This window comes from Maniola hyperantus, chromosome Z, assembly GCF_902806685.2.
Source record: "Maniola hyperantus chromosome Z, iAphHyp1.2, whole genome shotgun sequence".
NCBI lineage: Eukaryota > Metazoa > Arthropoda > Insecta > Lepidoptera > Nymphalidae > Maniola > Maniola hyperantus.
This window is the reverse complement of record NC_048564.1, coordinates 10,979,849-10,998,162: the sequence shown is the minus strand read 5'-3', so window position 1 is coordinate 10,998,162 and position 18,314 is coordinate 10,979,849. Positions and strand designations below refer to the sequence as shown.

Genomic DNA, 18,314 nt, shown 5'->3' with positions numbered 1-18,314 from the left:
AGCCGATTTTTAGGGTTCCGTACTTCAAAAGGAAAAAAGGAACCCTTACAAAACCTCCGATAAAACCCCTTCGAAATCAATTCCTGGCTACGGCCATTGCGTGTAAGGTTATTTTTTTATAACAATTAATAATGTCGATGGGGTCTAATATGATTTTAAGTAAAAGTTTGCCGTACCTACTCTACTAGATAACTTGACACTTCCTATATTATTTTATTGAAAAATTTGCAGTAGGTAGTTAACTACGTGTGTGATTAATTTTTTCTACTAAATTTCTAAATATTTTCTGGTGTGGCAATTATGAGAAAGGAACCCGTACAAAAATAATGGGGTCCTACTCGGCTCGTTTCATTTTTATCTATGGTCAATTAAAAAACATTCTAATTTTTATGAGTTCCATTTTGCCTTTTAAGATTTTGAGAGTGCGTCATCCAGATGTATTACATAGTAAGAATTATTGGAATTATTCATTTATTACTTTCTAAATCCATGGGTGACATGACAGTTGACGGTGGACCGATAGAGTTAAAGATGGCGCGTGAGAGTCATTGTTTACGGACTATACCTACGTAGTTAATAAATCAATGCCTACGGTATACCGGTATACACTATACCAAAGAGTATAGTATAATAATATACAGGAACTAATTCAAGACCGCTTCTAAGTTCCAAGTAGAAGCACGGAGCACCACATTAAAACATTTAGGTCAAGATTTAGGTACTTACTTAAAGAATACTTACAGTATGACTTACTTAATACAGTATCTTTGCCTACTTAGTTATCAATTTTGGCCTTTTGTCATCTGATCTCTACTTAATTCGTTTGTTGTTAACTTATTATTATTATATAGGGAATCCAATCAATCTAGGTACCAGCGCCGGTTCGCTGATAGTTGTTTATCGCAACCGATTCTATATATAGGGGTGTGACGTGTGGATTTTGCAGTATTTGAGAAACAGTGTGCGACGCAGTCACACCGAATAGACGCGGCCACGACCAAAACAAAATGGCTTCAAGAGGCGCCGCATCCGACCAACTAGTGGACTTCAAGAAATCTGTCAAGGTAGGTAATTAAACCATTCGTTTAGCTCTATAGTCCTGATGTTGTGTATCTTAGTAATATATTTTCTCTTCCTACCTAAGTGCTGCTAGTTTTCCATGTAACCATTAAGTATCAACTTGTTAATGTTAAATATTCAAACTAGTCATGGGTCAACAGCTTAGCTCGTTAATATTCTTACTTAACTATTTAAAACAATTAAGTAATGTACTAACTATGTAAAATGTATACAGTTTTTGCAGTATCATTGCTAAAATTACTATTATTAATTTATTTCTACTTTTTACTAGGTAAGTATTGATAAAATAACTAGGTACCTACCTACTTCACTTAAAATATTACATTAGTAATTTTATAAATTCTATATTGTCAATAATATTTTATAAAACACAATATATATACTTAAGTATAAAAATTTACATAATAGGCTTAAAGTTTATAAAATAACTAGCTTGTGCTTGCGACTTTGTCTGGACTACACAAATTTCCAACCCTTATTTCATCCCCTTAGGGGTTGAATTTTCAAATATCCTTTCTTAGCGGGCGGGCGGGTTATTCCTTTACATCATAATAACTGTCTGCATGCCAAATTTCAGCCTGATCCGTCCAGTAGTTTGAGCTGTGCATTGAAAGATCAGTCAGTCAGTCACCTTTTCCTTTTATGTATTTAGATTGAGATTTAATTATTTTACACATTTAATAAGATAGAGATACATTTATTGAAAACTAATTAAGCAATTTATTTTTAAAAATATTTCATTAATTGCTTTTGCAGTATCAGTATGGTAGGTATTAATGCTGTGTATTTAGGTACCTACTTAGTCGCAATCAGTATAGAGTGAACTTTGGCTTTATTTATGTACCTACGTATGTACATTATATTAAAATACGAATTGCTTAATCATTTTAAGTAATTAAATTTTTAGTTAATATGCCTGTAGGACATAGTAACTATTAATATCTAAACTGTGCCTGTAGTAATATGTTGCTATGCGATTCGCGCGCCATCTACTGTGCATTGATGAATAAAAAATTCTTTGAGTAAATCCCAAAAACAATTGTACCAAGTTTCATCCTAATCGTGTGAACAAAGTGCAACTGAAAACATATAGGTCATTATACTCATTATGTAATGCGTTTGCAGTTGCAACAAAAAAGACCGACAGATTTATATTAATTATATACTAAGTAATCTATACTTCTATACTATCTATACAGGGTTACAGGAAAAGAGGACACAATCCTGTTAAGGGGTTATAGTATAGAACAATGTATTTTATCAGATTTTTTTTTATTTCTTGCTAGTACATATCCTTGTTAATAATAAACAGTTATAAAACAAGAAAAATCCTCAAGCATTTTAAAATGACAGCCCAAAAACTGTACAAGTTTTCGATTTTTAAATTTAATTCTTTGAATAGCTTGCAAATTTTCTGTAAAAATTACTACGGCACTTATCCTGCGGATTATTTCAAAAACATCTACGTTTCGTTAGCTATCCATTGGTACAAAAAAATTACAAAAAAATCATAAAATCAAGAAAAAATTACACAACAAAGAGACCAGGTAGAAAATTCTAGCAAATGCTATTGCCAAGGAATTAAATCAGAATCAATGTAAAAACGAGTTTAATGCAAAATCGTTGAAGATTATCTTTCAAAAAAGTCAAAAGGTAATATAAAATCAGTCAAGTGCGAGTCGGGCTCGCACACGAAGGGTTCCGTACCAACGTACATGAAATAACACTTTTTATTTTATTATTATTTTTATGGCGGCCATTTTGTAATTTTTAGTATTTGTTGTTATAGCGGCCATAAAATACACATTTTGTGAAAATTTCAATTTTCAATTTTAGTAATTTTTTAGGATAGCTAACGAAACGTAAATGTTTTTAAAATAATCCGCAGGATAAGTGCCATAGTAATTTTTACAGAAAATTTGCAAGCTATTCAAAGAATTAAATTTAAAAATCGAAAACTTGTAGTTTTTGGGCTGTCATTTTAAAATGCTTGAGGATTTTTCTTGTTTTATAACTGTTTATTATTAACAAGGATATGTACTAGCAAGAAATAAAAAAAATCTGATAAAATACATTGTTCCTTTTTTTTATTAATTTTTAAAGTGGCAAACACCCCTTTACCAAGAAAAAATTAAAAAAATGAATATCTCGAAAACGATACACTTTCGCATAAGCACTTTAGGGGTCATTTGATAGCTAATGTCCTGTACTATAACACCTTAAAGGGATCGTGTCCTATTTTCCTGTAACCCTGTATATTTCTTGCTGGTTCTTCTCGGTAGGAATGGCATTCCAAACCAGTGGTAGATGCATCTGATGATTCAAAAAATATACTTGTAAAAGTTTAATCGAATGATTTATTTTTTATTTTTGTTTTATTCTATATCTATACTAATAAATAAGATTGAAGTGTCTGTTTGTAATTTCGAAATAACTACCTTAAATTGTTAACTATTTGAACTGTAACTGGATCACACGTTTTTAAAATTTTTGTCTGTCTGTCTGGCTGTTTGAAAGGGCTTATCTTCGGAACATCTGAATCTATTTTGACGGGACTTTCACAAACAAGTAGAGGATTAATCTACGAGTAACCTATGCTACTACCGACTATTAAAAAGGAGGAGTTGTGTTTTTCTTCCTATATCTATTTGGTACCTCCTTAGATATCTGCATCGCGGGGATGAGCTACGGATACGACTTTTTGTCCTGTAAAATCAAGAGTGGATTTAGGTTTTTTGAAATCCCAAGGGATGGAATCATGGGCAATATCAGTAGTCAATACCCTTATTATCAATGCGAAAGTGTGTTTGTTTGTTGGTTTGTCAATCACGTTGCAACTGAGCAACGGATTGACGTGATTTTTTGCACGGGTATAGATAAAGACCTGGAGAGTGACATAAGCTACTTTTATCCCAGAAAATCAAAGAGTTCCCACGGGATTTTTGAAACCTAATTCACACGTACGAAGTCGCGGGCATCAGTTAGTCTAGTAATAATATAAAAGTCACAAAAGTTATCAGGAGTGCATTATAGAGTACCTAATCTTTTGTTTTATCTTAGTACTAGCTGATGACCGGGACTTCGTCCGCGTGGAATTAGGTTCTTAAAAATCCCGTGGGAACTCTTTGATTTTCCGGCATAAAAAGTAGCTTATGTCACTCTCCAGGTCTTTATCTATTCCCATGCAAAAAATCGCGTCAATCCGTTGCACCGGTGCGACATGATTGAAAGCCAAACCAACAAACCAACAAACAAACACACTTTCGCATTTATAATAAGGGTACTGATACATAATATTTTATGTTGGCTCATATTATGCGGTGAATGTATAAGTGACACTATAATATATATCTTATCACATTTCACATCACACTATCACATCACACTTCATACTAATATTATAAAGATAAAAGTTTGTTTGTATTGTGTTTGTTACTCTTTCACACAAAAACTACTAGACAAATTTGGTTGAAATTTGGAGTGGAGATAGATTATACCCTGGATTAACACATAGGCTACTTTCTATCCCGGAAAATCATAGAGTTACCAGGAATTTTAAAAACCTAAATCTACGCGGAGGAAGTCGTCATTGAGTTTATATCTTTAGGGTGCTAACAACTGTAATATTTGATTTATATCTTATATATATTTTTTGTATCTGCAAATTGAACTTACTATAAGTCGAAGCATTTTAAACTGAGTTGTTGAGTTATCTGTCCGTTTCGCTCGCACTTACCGAAAACCTGTAAGTGCGAGGGAAACAGACATAACTCGACGACTCAGTTTAAAATGCGTCGACTATAGTTTCTTGATATAAATGCAATTCCAATACTTCTACATGTATTTAATGTTTTGGACTTTGCTACAAATACTTATAATATGATGCTTTGCGAATTTTTATTTTACTTTACTAGCTTTTGCCCGTGACTAGGTATATTCGCATGAATTTAACCTGTAATAACTCTTATTTTCTGAGGTAAAATCTGTAGGATCTGTGACAAACTTTGTCAAAACCAGTGCAAGGTATCTACAAAAAGGCAACAGAAAGACATTTTAGTATTAATTATGACTATTTCTAAAGTATATATTTTAAATTAAAAACAAATACCAAGTTTTCCTCAAGTTGGTTGACTTAAGGAAATTAATTCTAATGACATGATATTATTCAAGACAGGTTTGAATTTATGAACTGTATAACATAAAAACTTTAGGTAGAATCCTCCTACATTAAAGAATAAAAATGAAAACCATTACATTTTAGATTAGAAAATAATTTAAATTTTAAATAATTGTATATAATATATTGGGCACTTTTAATTTTCCAGGACTCGCCCGGGTACATCACCACCAAATATGGTGCACCAGTTGGAGTGAAGACTGGTGTACAAACTGTTGGAAAGAATGGACCTGTTCTCCTTCAAGATGTCGAGTTTTTGGATGAGATGTCTTCCTTCGATAGAGAACGTATCCCAGAAAGAGTTGTACATGCTAAAGGAGCAGGCGCCTTTGGTTATTTTGAGGTGACTCATGATATCACTAAGTACTCCGCAGCTAAGCTCTTTGAGACCATTGGCAAGAAAACAGATATTGCTGTTAGGTTCTCGACTGTTGGAGGCGAAAGTGGTTCCGCTGACACTGTCCGTGACCCCAGAGGATTTGCGGTCAAGTTCTACACTGATGATGGAATCTGGGACTTAGTCGGTAACAACACTCCAATCTTTTTTATTAGAGACCCCACACTCTTCCCCAGCTTCATCCATACTCAGAAGAGAAACCCAGCGACTCATTTGAAAGATCCTGACATGTTCTGGGACTTTATGACTCTTAGACCGGAGACCATGCACCAACTGATATACATGTTTGGTGACAGAGGCATTCCTGATGGTTACAGATTCATGAACGGCTATGGTTCGCACACATACAAGCTTATTAATGCCCAAGGAGTAGCACACTGGGTTAAATTCCACTACAAGACTAACCAAGGTATCAAAAATTTGCCTGTGGATAAAGCGGGTGAGTTGGCTTCATCTGACCCTGACTACTCTATCAGAGATTTATATAATGCTATCGGAAGAGGTGAATTTCCGACCTGGACCTTTTACATTCAAGTAATGACAATGGCCCAAGCTGAGGGTTGCAAGTTCAATCCGTTCGACGTAACAAAGGTTTGGTCCCACAGTGAGTATCCTCTGATACCTGTTGGAAAGCTAACATTGAATAGAAACCCTAAAAACTATTTTGCAGAGGTCGAACAAATAGCCTTTAGTCCATCGAATTTAGTACCCGGAATCGAACCCTCCCCAGACAAGATGTTGCAAGGACGCTTATTCGCATACAGTGACACCCACCGCCACCGTCTCGGCGCTAATTATCTACAGATACCTGTGAACTGTCCATTCCGGTCCATTCGGATCGCTAACTATCAGCGCGACGGGCCACAGGCCATAGACAACCAGGACGGAGCTCCTAACTACTTCCCCAATTCGTTTTCTGGACCACAAGAGTGCCCACGCGCCCAGCGTCTTCGAGCGAGGTACAACGTGAGCGGGGACGTCGATAAATATGACAGTGGCCAGACTGAGGATAACTTCTCGCAAGCGACAGGTTTGTATAAACAAGTCTTTAGCGAGGCTGAAAAACAACGCACTATAGCCAACCTCGTGGGCAACCTGAAGGACGCCGCGGGCTTCATACAAGAGCGTGCAGTCAAGCTATTGACTCAGGTACACCCAGACCTGGGCAGCAAGGTTTCCGCTGGACTTGCTCCGTTTAAAAAATACCATGCCAATTTGTAAATTTGGATTCTTGACTGATATGTCTTAACCTATAGTTAATCACTGTACTTTCATGTGCTGTGTACAACTTTGTACAACTTTTTTATAATCTACTTTTTTGGGATATTCAGAACTAAATGGCATAACTTTGGAACTGGAAGTTGGTACAGATAATAATATATATTATACGTTTTTATAAACAGTTACAAATAAAGTTTTTATTATTTGTGTGATTTTTATTAAAATGATTATATCAAGTCATTAGCCCTTGTAAGTCATAATGTTACCTAATATTATATTCATGATCATCACTACTTGGCACGGGTCTCCTCTCAATGAATGAGACGTGTTAGGTCTACCACGCTGGCCTAATGCGGATTGGCAGACTTCACACACCTTTGAGAACATTATAGAGAACTCTCAGGCATGTATGTTTTCTTTTGCCCTTGATATTTTCAACGCACATAGTTATTATACAGGTGGACCAGAATCTCATGAAAAATATTGAAGTGGGATTCCGGAGTTAGCAGCGTACATAGTGCAAGGGGTGTTCGCGGAGTACAGTGTTGCTAAATTTGGAATTTCATATCATGAGATTCTCGTCTATGCTCTGAAAAGTTAGAGGTGCCTTTTTTGTGTGTGTGTGTTGTTGTGGGTGTGCTAATGAGCGTGTACGTGAGTGCTTTAAACTCCAATAATTATTTTTGTGTTGTTATAAATATTGTTCTAAAGATAAATAGGTAAGTCTAGAAATCTATGAACTACTAGCTGCCCCGGCGAACTTCGTACCGCCTAACAGTCTATTCAAATTTTCTAAATTTTTCTCTCCATAAGAACCATCCTCGTAGGTAGGTACTTCAAGGAATGTTATAAAAAAAGAATTAGCGAAATCGGTTCAGCTGTTCTCGAGATTTGCGATCAGCAATTCATTTTTATATATAGAGATAAACAATAATATTGTTACGTAATGTTTAGGACCCAGTAATGTTTAGGCTCGCAGGAGGTGGATGGAAGAAAACTAGTCGGCGATAATATCCTTAAAATAATTATATTCAAAGTTACATTTAAATGAAAAGACTAAAAACTAGTGCTTATCTCTACGGATGAGAATATTCTAACTTAATATTACGATTCCCACATCGCGCGGGTTCTGGTATTACGCCGCGTCAGCTATACGGGTCGTATTCGTACGTGGGAATGGGAATGCATGTTGCGCTGGCTCACTATGTATCAGCCGCTGGCTTCGCCTGCGTAACACCTCCCCCATCAGATCGGCGCATATGGAACACCTTGGCTGTGAATTGCGCCGAAAGGTCATCGGATGAAGAACTCAGAATTTTGGTTATGTTTCTTAACTGCAAGGTCTTCGTGCGATGTATTTTCTGATAAACTGTAATGATCATATTCAGTCTGCAGGTTCCAATTAATATGGCGAACGGTAATGATTGTGTGATAAATAACTCCATGGTCCGTACTTGGAGGTAGAGTGATAGGCGTTTGAGATGAAACCTTTGCACTTGCATCATGTAGGTGATCCAGTTTTGTGGACTTCAATTATTCATAATGGATGGTCTTGAGTCAAAGGATTCTTCTTTAGGTAAAACTATAACTTGGATGGCTATGTCTTCTTCTATTCTGGGTAAGTGTAAATCTATAAGCTTCGTATATCGGCATATTATAATATAGATAACCTTTGCTGGTCTTCGAGCATTCAGCCTCTATGTACCTGTATTCGTTCAAGCAAGGAATGGATAATAAGTGACAAGGATATCATGATGCGTATGTGGTAATGGGAAATTAATACATAATATACTTAGGTTAAACTAACAGGAAATTTTTAAACTATGAAAAACAAAATGATATCATTTCTTACATAATACTAACCTAACACTATAATATCCTAACACTATAATATCCTAACTCTATCATGTTGGATCATTACCACTTGCTGCAGAAGTAGATTGATTATAAGGAGGATCCTGCAACAATTGGGCAGTGTTAGGAACTCTCTTTAGTCTTGACTTCGCGATTGGGCCTCGTTTTCTTCTAGTGTAGATGTGGATTGGGAGATTTGCCACAACTACATCCTGAGTATAGCGGGGAGCTGCCTTTTGACGAGAGGCAACAGGGTTTCTAACAAAAACTTGTTGTTCTGGGGAATAATTTGCTTCGGGCTCTCTAGTTCTATTACGACTATTAGTTAAATCTCTGCGTAGACTACTACAGGATTCGTGGATAAGGTTATATGTAATTTTCATTCTATTTTTATGATCCTGTATGTACTGCTGTAAGACATGTGTCGTGAGGTCTATGTCGAGTGGGTCGCGTGGGTCAAAATGTCCAGTTACTATTTCGATTGGTCTGCATTTTGTGAAACTATGAATACTGCTATTGTAGGCTAGAAGAGCATAAGGTATCAGGTTCCTTACTGATTCATCCTTTTGACTGATTCTAAAGATACGAAGGTGTTCTAAGAGTGTTAAGTGAAATCTTTCAACGATACCATTTTCGTTAGGAGTATGTGGTGCGACCTTATGATGCTGGATTTTATGAAGTTTGAAGAACTCAGATATAAGTTGATTGTTAAATTCCGGACCGTTGTCAGTAACTACAGTTAAAGGATTTCCATGATGCGTACTAAATTTAAGTAGGTAATGCTTGAACTACACTGACTGCCGTGCTGTCTCCTAAGAAATATGCTTGAGCATATTTGGAGAAAGAGTCGACTATTGTCAGAAACTTACAGCTTTCTACACTTAAGAGGTCTAAGTGCACAAGCTCAAAAGGTTTACTGGGTGGTGGAACTACTTGAAATTGCTGTCGGATTGGATTACGGTCATACTTAGCCTGTCCGCATACTGCACAGTCGTTAATAAATTTTGAAATATGCTCTCGCATTTTAGGCCAGTAAAATTTTCGAGATAAAGCAAGAAAGCATTCATTGATACCGCGGTGGTTTGTCTTGCCATCATGGTACTTATCTATAATTTGTTGCTGCCTTAAATATTCTCGAACATTTTCTACTTCTGTTTTAACTAAATTGAGTATCATTGACGAATTTTTAAAGGTTTTCTGTATTATTGGAATTATCTTATACATAGCCAATGGTGGATTGATTAATAAACCAGTTTTAATTTTAGGTTGAACAAATTCTTTAATAGCATTGATGACATCTATTTCTAAATTTGATTCAGATAATTGAACAGTCGTACGCTTATGGTTTTCAAAGGGGTTTGTAGTGACTGGTTTGGTTTTAATATCACCTACAACGTTAAAAACGATTTGCCTAGTAAATTTATTCAACGGATGTTCTGTAATCGGGATTTCCAAGATGGGGCTTTCGTCATCAGTATGGACAGTTGCTGTTCTAGAACCATCTTCAGCCTCCGGAGCTGAGAGAGTTCCAGAGTCATCTAAAGAGGGAGCTCCGTCCGATAGATTCACAGCAACCGAACTTAGCTCTTCCACATGAACTTCAATGCGCGATAACGCGTCCGCGTTGGTATTAGACTTTCCTTGCTTATACAACACCGTAAAATCGAACTCGCTGAGTTTTAAGCGCCATCTTGTAAGTCTCGAATTAGGTTCCTTAAGACTCATTACCCACTGCAGGGGCTTATGATCTGTAATAATTTTAAATTTACGTCCAAAAAGGTAAGGCCTGAAATACTTGGTGGCCCAGACGATTGCTAAGAGTTCTTTTTCTATCGTACTATAGTTCAATTCGCTAGAATTAAGAGTTCTAGATGCATATGCGATCGGTTTATCAGACCCTACTGGGCCCTGTGATAAAACCTTGATAAAACGGCACCTACTGCGACATTAGAAGCATCAGTTGTTAGCAAAAATTCTTTAGTAAAATCCGGATACTGTAAAATGGGATCATTGGTAAGCAGTTGCTTACAGTGCTCGAAACACCTTATGTATTCGTCATCGAGTATTATTTTAGAATTTTTCTTCAGGCATTGAGTAAGGGGCTTTGTTAGACGTGCAAAATCAGGGATGAATTTTCTGTAATATCCTAGCAATCCGAGAAAACGTTTGATCTGTGTCGTAGTCTTTGGTAATGGATATTTACTTATGGCTGCTATTTTATTGGGGTTTGGTTTTACACCATCTTTAGAAATTATGTGACCTAAAAATTCGGTTTCTAACTTCAAGAATTCAGACTTATCCATCTGTATCTTGAAGTTTGACTCACGCAATCTCTGAAATATCTTTTCCAAATTAACTATGTGCTCTTGAAGACTTGTGCTAAAGCAAATTATGTCATCAAGATATACTAGACAAACTTTGTTCTGTAGATCTTTGAGAACATTATCCATGACTCGCTGAAAAGTCGATGGAGCATTTTTCAACCCCATGGGCATCCTTAAAAACTCATAGTGCCCATTCTCTACATTAAATGCAGTCTTGTGAATATCAGCGGGGTCCATTTCAACCTGGTAAAAGCCACTAGCTAAATCTAAGGTAGTGAAGTAATGACACTTCCCTAATTTGTCTAGCACATCGGTGATGTTGGGAATAGGGTACTTATCATCAATCGTTTTCTCGTTTACTTTTCTGAAGTCCACGACAAGACGCCATTTACGACGACCAGAAGCATCTGCCTTTTTGGGAACCACCCAAATAGGAGAGCTCCAGGCGGAGTCAGAAGGTCTTATAATATTTTGTTCAAGCATTTTACTGATTTGATCTCTGATTTCTTGTCGGTGGACATAAGGATATCTGTAACTTTTTGTATGTACAGGAATTTCATCGCTGGTCTTAATTTTATGTTTAATCTTATTATTGAACGTTAAAGGTTCACCTTCAAGATAGAACACGTCGGCATACTTTGCACACAGTGCTTTCAAATTAGCTGCTTCTTCTGGATTTAAATGTTCAGTGCGAAGACGAGAAAAAACTTCTTTAGCACGATTCGAAGAAACATTGGTTTGCTCACATTCAAAATTATAAAGTTCTGCTGATATGGGTTTGTCTATGGAAAAAACTATATCATTCGGGGAATCATTAGTAATTTCAACATATCCTTTCTTATTTTTAACGCGTGTTATACAATCGGAAATAATACAGCTGCATATAGTTTGAGATGGAATCAAGACATCACCGTCCTGCGAATTAATAGGCAATGCAAATAGCTTTGAAGAATGAGCAGGAATAATTTCTTCGAACAAATTAACGTTACGCGAATCATACATTTTTATTGGAATCTCAGCGTTACGCGTTACTAATTTTCTGTCTTTAAGATTAATAGTGGACTCCAATTTTTCAAGTAAATCTAGGCCTAAAAGACCGTCAAAGTATTCGTGAAAATTATATACGTAAAAAGTAATATCACCATCTTCGTTAAATTCGGAAAACCAAGGTAATGTAATGGAATAGTCATTTTTAGTTGTTGCGTGCACGTTGGTTACTTCAAAGGGTTCATAGTTAAGTGGCATATTACTAAAATACATTTGTACTGCTTTAGGACTGATAAAAGATTGATTCGCCCCGGTATCGATAAGAAATCTGAGAGGTGGATTACTAATCTGTACATAACCAAGTTGCCGCTGGACATAAAAATTTACATCTATCCTGGTTTTTTCGGATTCGCTGACTATCTGAAAATTTTCTTTCTTAGAACTGACTTCCTGTTTCTGATCAACTTCTTCTGTTATTGGACTTGGTTCAACGTTCGAGGAGCTTTCCTCATAGTAATTATAGCATTCATCCGTAAATTGTTCGTAATTGTCATAGTCATAATCGTAGTCATAGTCATAATCATAATCATAGTCATAGTTAAGTTCATTAAAATTGACGTCGCGTGATTTCATATAGTTAGTTGGTGGTGGATTACCAAATTTACGCCAATCATGTCCCGATGGTGGTAAATGTCTAGGGGTGAAATGACTCACACCGCTCATGGGACGTGGGAAATTAGAATTGTTAGGCGATTGGTGTCGATTTGGAAATTTGAAAACGTTGCTCTTCGGGTTATAATTCGGTGGAGGAGCGCGAAACATTAATTGGGTACGACTAGGACCACGCGGATGCATTTGAGGGTTAGGTTTCCAACCAGGTCTAAAATGCATAGGTTGCTGACTCTGAGGTGGTCTAAAATGTATAGGCTGCTGCCAAGATGGCCCAGGCATAGCGAAACCTTGTGACCTTGAAGGACCTGTGTAATTTGATACGGAAAATTTATGTCCAGAATTTTTCTGAGAAAACCCGCCTTCATTTCGTTGTTGTATATATAGGGTGTTAAGTTCCGCTTGTACAAATTCGAGGGCTTTTTCCATTGACACTGGCCGCATGCACCGTATCCTCGAGCCTAGCGGGTCTTTTAGACCACGTAAATAACACTGCAGGGTTAACTTTTGGTAAAGTTGCCGTTTAGCCTCTATTGTGGTAGGTGCGGATTCATGTAGGGAAATGTAGGTCATAATTGTGCTAAACAGGTTTTGACACTTTTCGTAAAATTCTTGCGGGGTGCTAGAGCCTTGTGTCTGTAGAGACAAATCATTGTATAAAGCGGTCTCATCGCGATGGTCTGCGAAATTATTAATAAGGGCATTTCGTATGCCATTCCAACTATCTGGGATACCGTTTGCATTAATTAACCTAGCCGCGGAACCTGTCACTTTATTTAATATTCCACTAATTAATGCCGAATTTTGTAACTCATGTCCCGGACTAACGTCAAAATGGGCAATCACCAATTGGTCACACAAATTTATAAACCGTGTTAACACATGAGGATTTCCGTCAAATTCGGGTAAAAATCGAATAGATTTATAGATAGTATCTAAATCGTTTGATGCCATGTCTTCTAAGTTCCTAGATTCGTCTACGGCTCTTGACCTATTAACCGAACCTACGAAACTACGTCGACCTTGGATGAAAAATCTTGACGAATAAAAATTAAACTAACACACACAAAAAGACACTCAAAAAAAACTTTTATTACAAAAAAGCACTCAATAAAAAAAATTAATTCCCTAAAGTTCACGTAAAATTATATTAAATAGGTCTATAGATTTTGTATAAACCTAGATTATAAAATTTTAGGAATAAGGACGATATATAAATGAGGATTCAATAAACGTACGATTTAAAAAAAATCAATTAAAAAAAATTAAACACAATACCTCTTTTTCTTGTTAGTCGGAAAAGGATAGGTAAAAGGAACTTGAACGATTCAAGTACTTACCGCATCGCCATTCTATTTCTTTCCACGAATCGAAGTTTAGATTCTCCACTACACTGCGGCCTCCGAATAGTAGGTTCTCAGGATAAGTTGTTCTCCGTCACAGTTGTCCGATACAGCTACAGGTACAGCTTATCCTACCCCGTCACTGCGCCAGTAATGTTTAGGCTCGCAGGAGGTGGATGGAAGAAAACTAGTCGGCGATAATATCCTTAAAATAATTATATTCAAAGTTACATTTAAATGAAAAGACTAAAAACTAGTGCTTATCTCTACGGATGAGAATATTCTAACTTAATATTACGATTCCCACATCGCGCGGGTTCTGGTATTACGCCGCGTCAGCTATACGGGTCGTATTCGTACGTGGGAATGGGAATGCATGTTGCGCTGGCTCACTATGTATCAGCCGCTGGCTTCGCCTGCGTAACAACCCTTGCTTTATCGCCAAGTCTCGATAACCAAAATTCGATAGCGGGTGTTATCGGTAATTGAAAGTACTATACTTAGATAATATTCCAGTTGGTGGATATAGTGATAATTGAGCCAGTGGCCAGCCAGCCTACTTATTACTGTATGTAGAAAATGTGCAGCTATGAATTGGCAGTCTACTAGGTAGCCACAAGTTTACCTTGCGTAAAGGACAAATTATGTAACTTATGTTTATAGTTCGATATAGGTACCTGTTATGTAGGTACATAATATTAGCGAGAATTTTTATGTAATTGAAAAGACTGTTTTGGTCGACGCATAATAGTATAGATACGATGATATTTCGTTGACGACTTCGTGTGGATTTAGAATCTCTTTAAAACTACAAGAACATCTCTTATTTTCCCGGGATACAAATAATCCTAAGTCTGAGTGAGGTCTGTAGAACGTAGAGAGTAGTATTAATATTATAACACCACCCACAATACGTGTGTATCAACCTATCGCTGGCCCACGGCATGCATAGGCACAAGACTCCTCTCAGAATTAGAATTAGGCCGTAGTCTGACACGCTGGCCCATTGCGAATTGGCAAACTTCACACACCTTTGAGAACATTATTACCATTAAAGCAAGTGATATTTAATTGTTTAAAATGCATGTGATTCCGAAAAGTTAGAAGTGCGTACCGAGATCGAACCCCCGACCTTCGATAGAAGACGGAAGGCGGACGTTCTAACCACTGTATAGGCTATCGCATCATCATATCAAGGCATAGAGCTTAGAAAGTACTTAATATTACAACACCACCGTGTGTACAGTACGGGGCAGGAAATATTATACATCGACCTTTAGAGAAAGATAGCGGTTTCGTAGCGCGTTGTCTCTGTCGTTGAGACCGACAAAACGTCACATAGGTATGAGTGACAGAGACAACGCTCTACGAAGCCGAAACGTCTTTCTAAAGGTCGATGTACAATATTTTCTGCCGGCTACTGTACTACAGTCGTCAACACCTCTTTTTAATCACGATACCTATAGGTACTTACTTAGTACTTACAGGGTTCGATTACCGCTTAGGTATACTTAGCCACATTCTCCGATTCTCTAGTACACAATCTCTAAACTAAACTAAATTAACAGGTCTAAATCTAATGCTATCCTTTTCCGCAAGCAACATTATGAAAGGGATAGCAATAGATTTAGACGTGCCATTTTAGTTTAGTTTAGAGATTGTGTACAATGGAATTAGCCACAGTGGGGCCGATTCTCTAGGCGGTTTTCTAATTTTAAAATGTCTAATATTAGACTTAGAAAGGTGTGTTATTCTGAAAACCCACTTAAATGACAGGTCTAACCTAAAATTGAATTTGACAGCACTAAACTATTCAATTTAGATTTTAAAGAGCAAAAGTTATTCTGTTGCACGAACTAAATGCCTAAATTAAGAAACGTCAACCTAAAATTTTCTAAAATTAGAGTGGACCTCGCGAGGTGCCCACTAAATTTAAAGAGTCTGCTTAAATGGCAAAATGGACGTGTTTTGAAAGAAATATTTTTATTTGAGTTTAGAATTGTTATATTTAAGATAAAAAAAGTATCTTTTAAGTGTTTTAATTTAATTTAAACTTTATAAAATGGAAATATACGTGGTTTCTCTGGCTCGTCGTTAATTCACAAAAAATAATTAGGTTGGTTATCTACTTTGTTGTCTAAGAGTATCAGACACCTCCACAGACATCCTGGCGGCTTCAGCAAGGCAAACCTAAGATCCTTAAGTCTCCTTATTTCTTAACTAGCAAGTGGCAGCTGTTCGAAAATCCTGTGGGACTAGGATACTTTTCTGTAGGTACTTAGCTTACCTACCTACCTAATAAAAGTAGCCTATAAGTATATCCTTCACTAGTATGTGTCCTTGTGAAAAATCTCTGTGCCCAACTAGGTTAGATGCATAAAGGAACATACCCAAAGACAAAAACTTGCATAGGTAGCTACCTAAATATTAGTGTGAACATAAATCTTTGCCAATTAGGTATGCCAAGGTAAAACTTGATGCCTTGTTATCATTATCAATGAGATTAATTCCTACTACCTACTACTTATTGCTAAACATATCAAAAATAAAGCAGAATAAGTGTGGTGGTAGAGTAGGTACTTATAATAAAGTTTAAGTTCTAAAATCTTAATGAGTTCACCTAAAGGTTTATTTATAGGCTAAATTAACAGATTTTACATTTAGTTATGTCTTATACTTACATACCCCTAGTATTGAACTAAGTACTTGAGTAGTACCCAGTTACTTCTTTATTTTCAACTCAGTAGATACCTGCTTGAAAGACTACCTATTACATGCATAAGTAGGTACTTATACTAGCTACAGTACAGTATAGATAACTACAACTAACTGACATAGCCTGGGTTCACTTTAATCATCTGATAAGTTTTAGTTGAGAAGTACCTAGTAGATACATCTTGTAATTCCTAAACATATCATGATAGGATCTTGTTGAGTTTACCTATATAGGTATACCCATACCCATATGGGTATACCTATATAGGTATACCCATACCCATATGGGTATCACATTTCAGGTTAACTAGCTGACCTGCCTGAGTTGTACCTGCCCCAGCTTTGTTCGGGTGGAATAAGTACCTATGTAAGTATCTGAAAATTATGTCGTAGTGGTCTATATAGGTACTTAAAGTAAACGTTCCTTACATGCAAATTCTCAAGTTTTTAAACTCAGCAGCTTAATAAATTACTAGACTCAGGAGTCAGCAGCTTATATGCTGATGTCAGTCAGTCAGTTTATATTTTTACATTTACATAATATGTACAGAAGAGAGAGAGAAAAGCTAGGACTTCTCCATAACATCCTCAAAAATGTGTGAAGTCTGCCAATCCGCACTTGGTCAGTGTGGTAGATTATGGCCAAAACACCTTATTCGGAGAGGTGACCCGTGCTCAGTAGTAGTGACCCGGCGATGGATTGATAATGATGATGATGATGATGATGTACTGACCTAGCTACCTGCCTTTAGGTCACAAGAAGTATATAGGGTACTTCTAGTACCTAAAGTGATCCTATAATGGTTCCTTTTGAGGTATGGAACCCATAGTTAGAAGAGAAATAACGTCAAAAAATAATTTGATTTCTTTTATCTTTTCTAGATCTATTTTATTGAAAACGGACTAAAGTTTTCTACACATTCCTATAATTCTACAAATTAATACAGAAATCTATAGACTCAACCTTTATTTAGTTTGAAATCTATAGATCTCTGACTTTGCATAGACTTAAGATACTGATAAAAGAGACAGAGTTATATCATTGGCATAAATCTGTCTCGTTTTAACTGAAACTTACGTCAGAGCAAAGTCAAAGTATGCTCTCTATACATATCTGTGCTTAAAGTATTATGTTTTAACTATGTCTAGTCTGAGCTAATTCAAAGTATAAGTACTCTATAGATTTTAGCCAAAGAATATGCAAACCTCAAAAAATGATTTTATAATTGTTATGGTGAAGACTGCATTGAAATTGATATAAATAGGGACTGAAAACTAATTTTGAACTATTTATACCTATAGATTATAAATTTCATTTTTCAGGTAGTACTAGTACAACTAAGTCATACTACAGCTGCTCAGTATGATGAAGGCAAGAATTTCCTAACAAAAGCAAGAAAACTTCAATCAGATACTTAATTAACAATTACTTTTATTAAATAAAATAATAAAATATATACATATGTTTCATTCTGTACTGTACATAATTAATATTTATTTCAATAACATTTAAATAAAAATTAAGTTTAGGAAACAACTGTTCATTT

General features: G+C 36.2%; 1 protein-coding gene across 1 annotated transcript; it reads left to right on the top strand.

Moving 5' to 3' along the window:
- Window positions 1–909: 909 nt before the first annotated feature.
- On the top strand, window positions 910–7,080 carry Cat (Catalase). The gene is made up of 2 exons (XM_034983321.2): window positions 910–1,064; window positions 5,406–7,080. Exons 1-2 carry the CDS (start codon window positions 1,008–1,010, stop codon window positions 6,873–6,875), a joined length of 1,527 nt encoding a protein of 508 aa, XP_034839212.1. The 5' UTR covers window positions 910–1,007; the 3' UTR covers window positions 6,876–7,080.
- The last annotated feature ends 11,234 nt before the right edge of the window (window positions 7,081–18,314 follow it).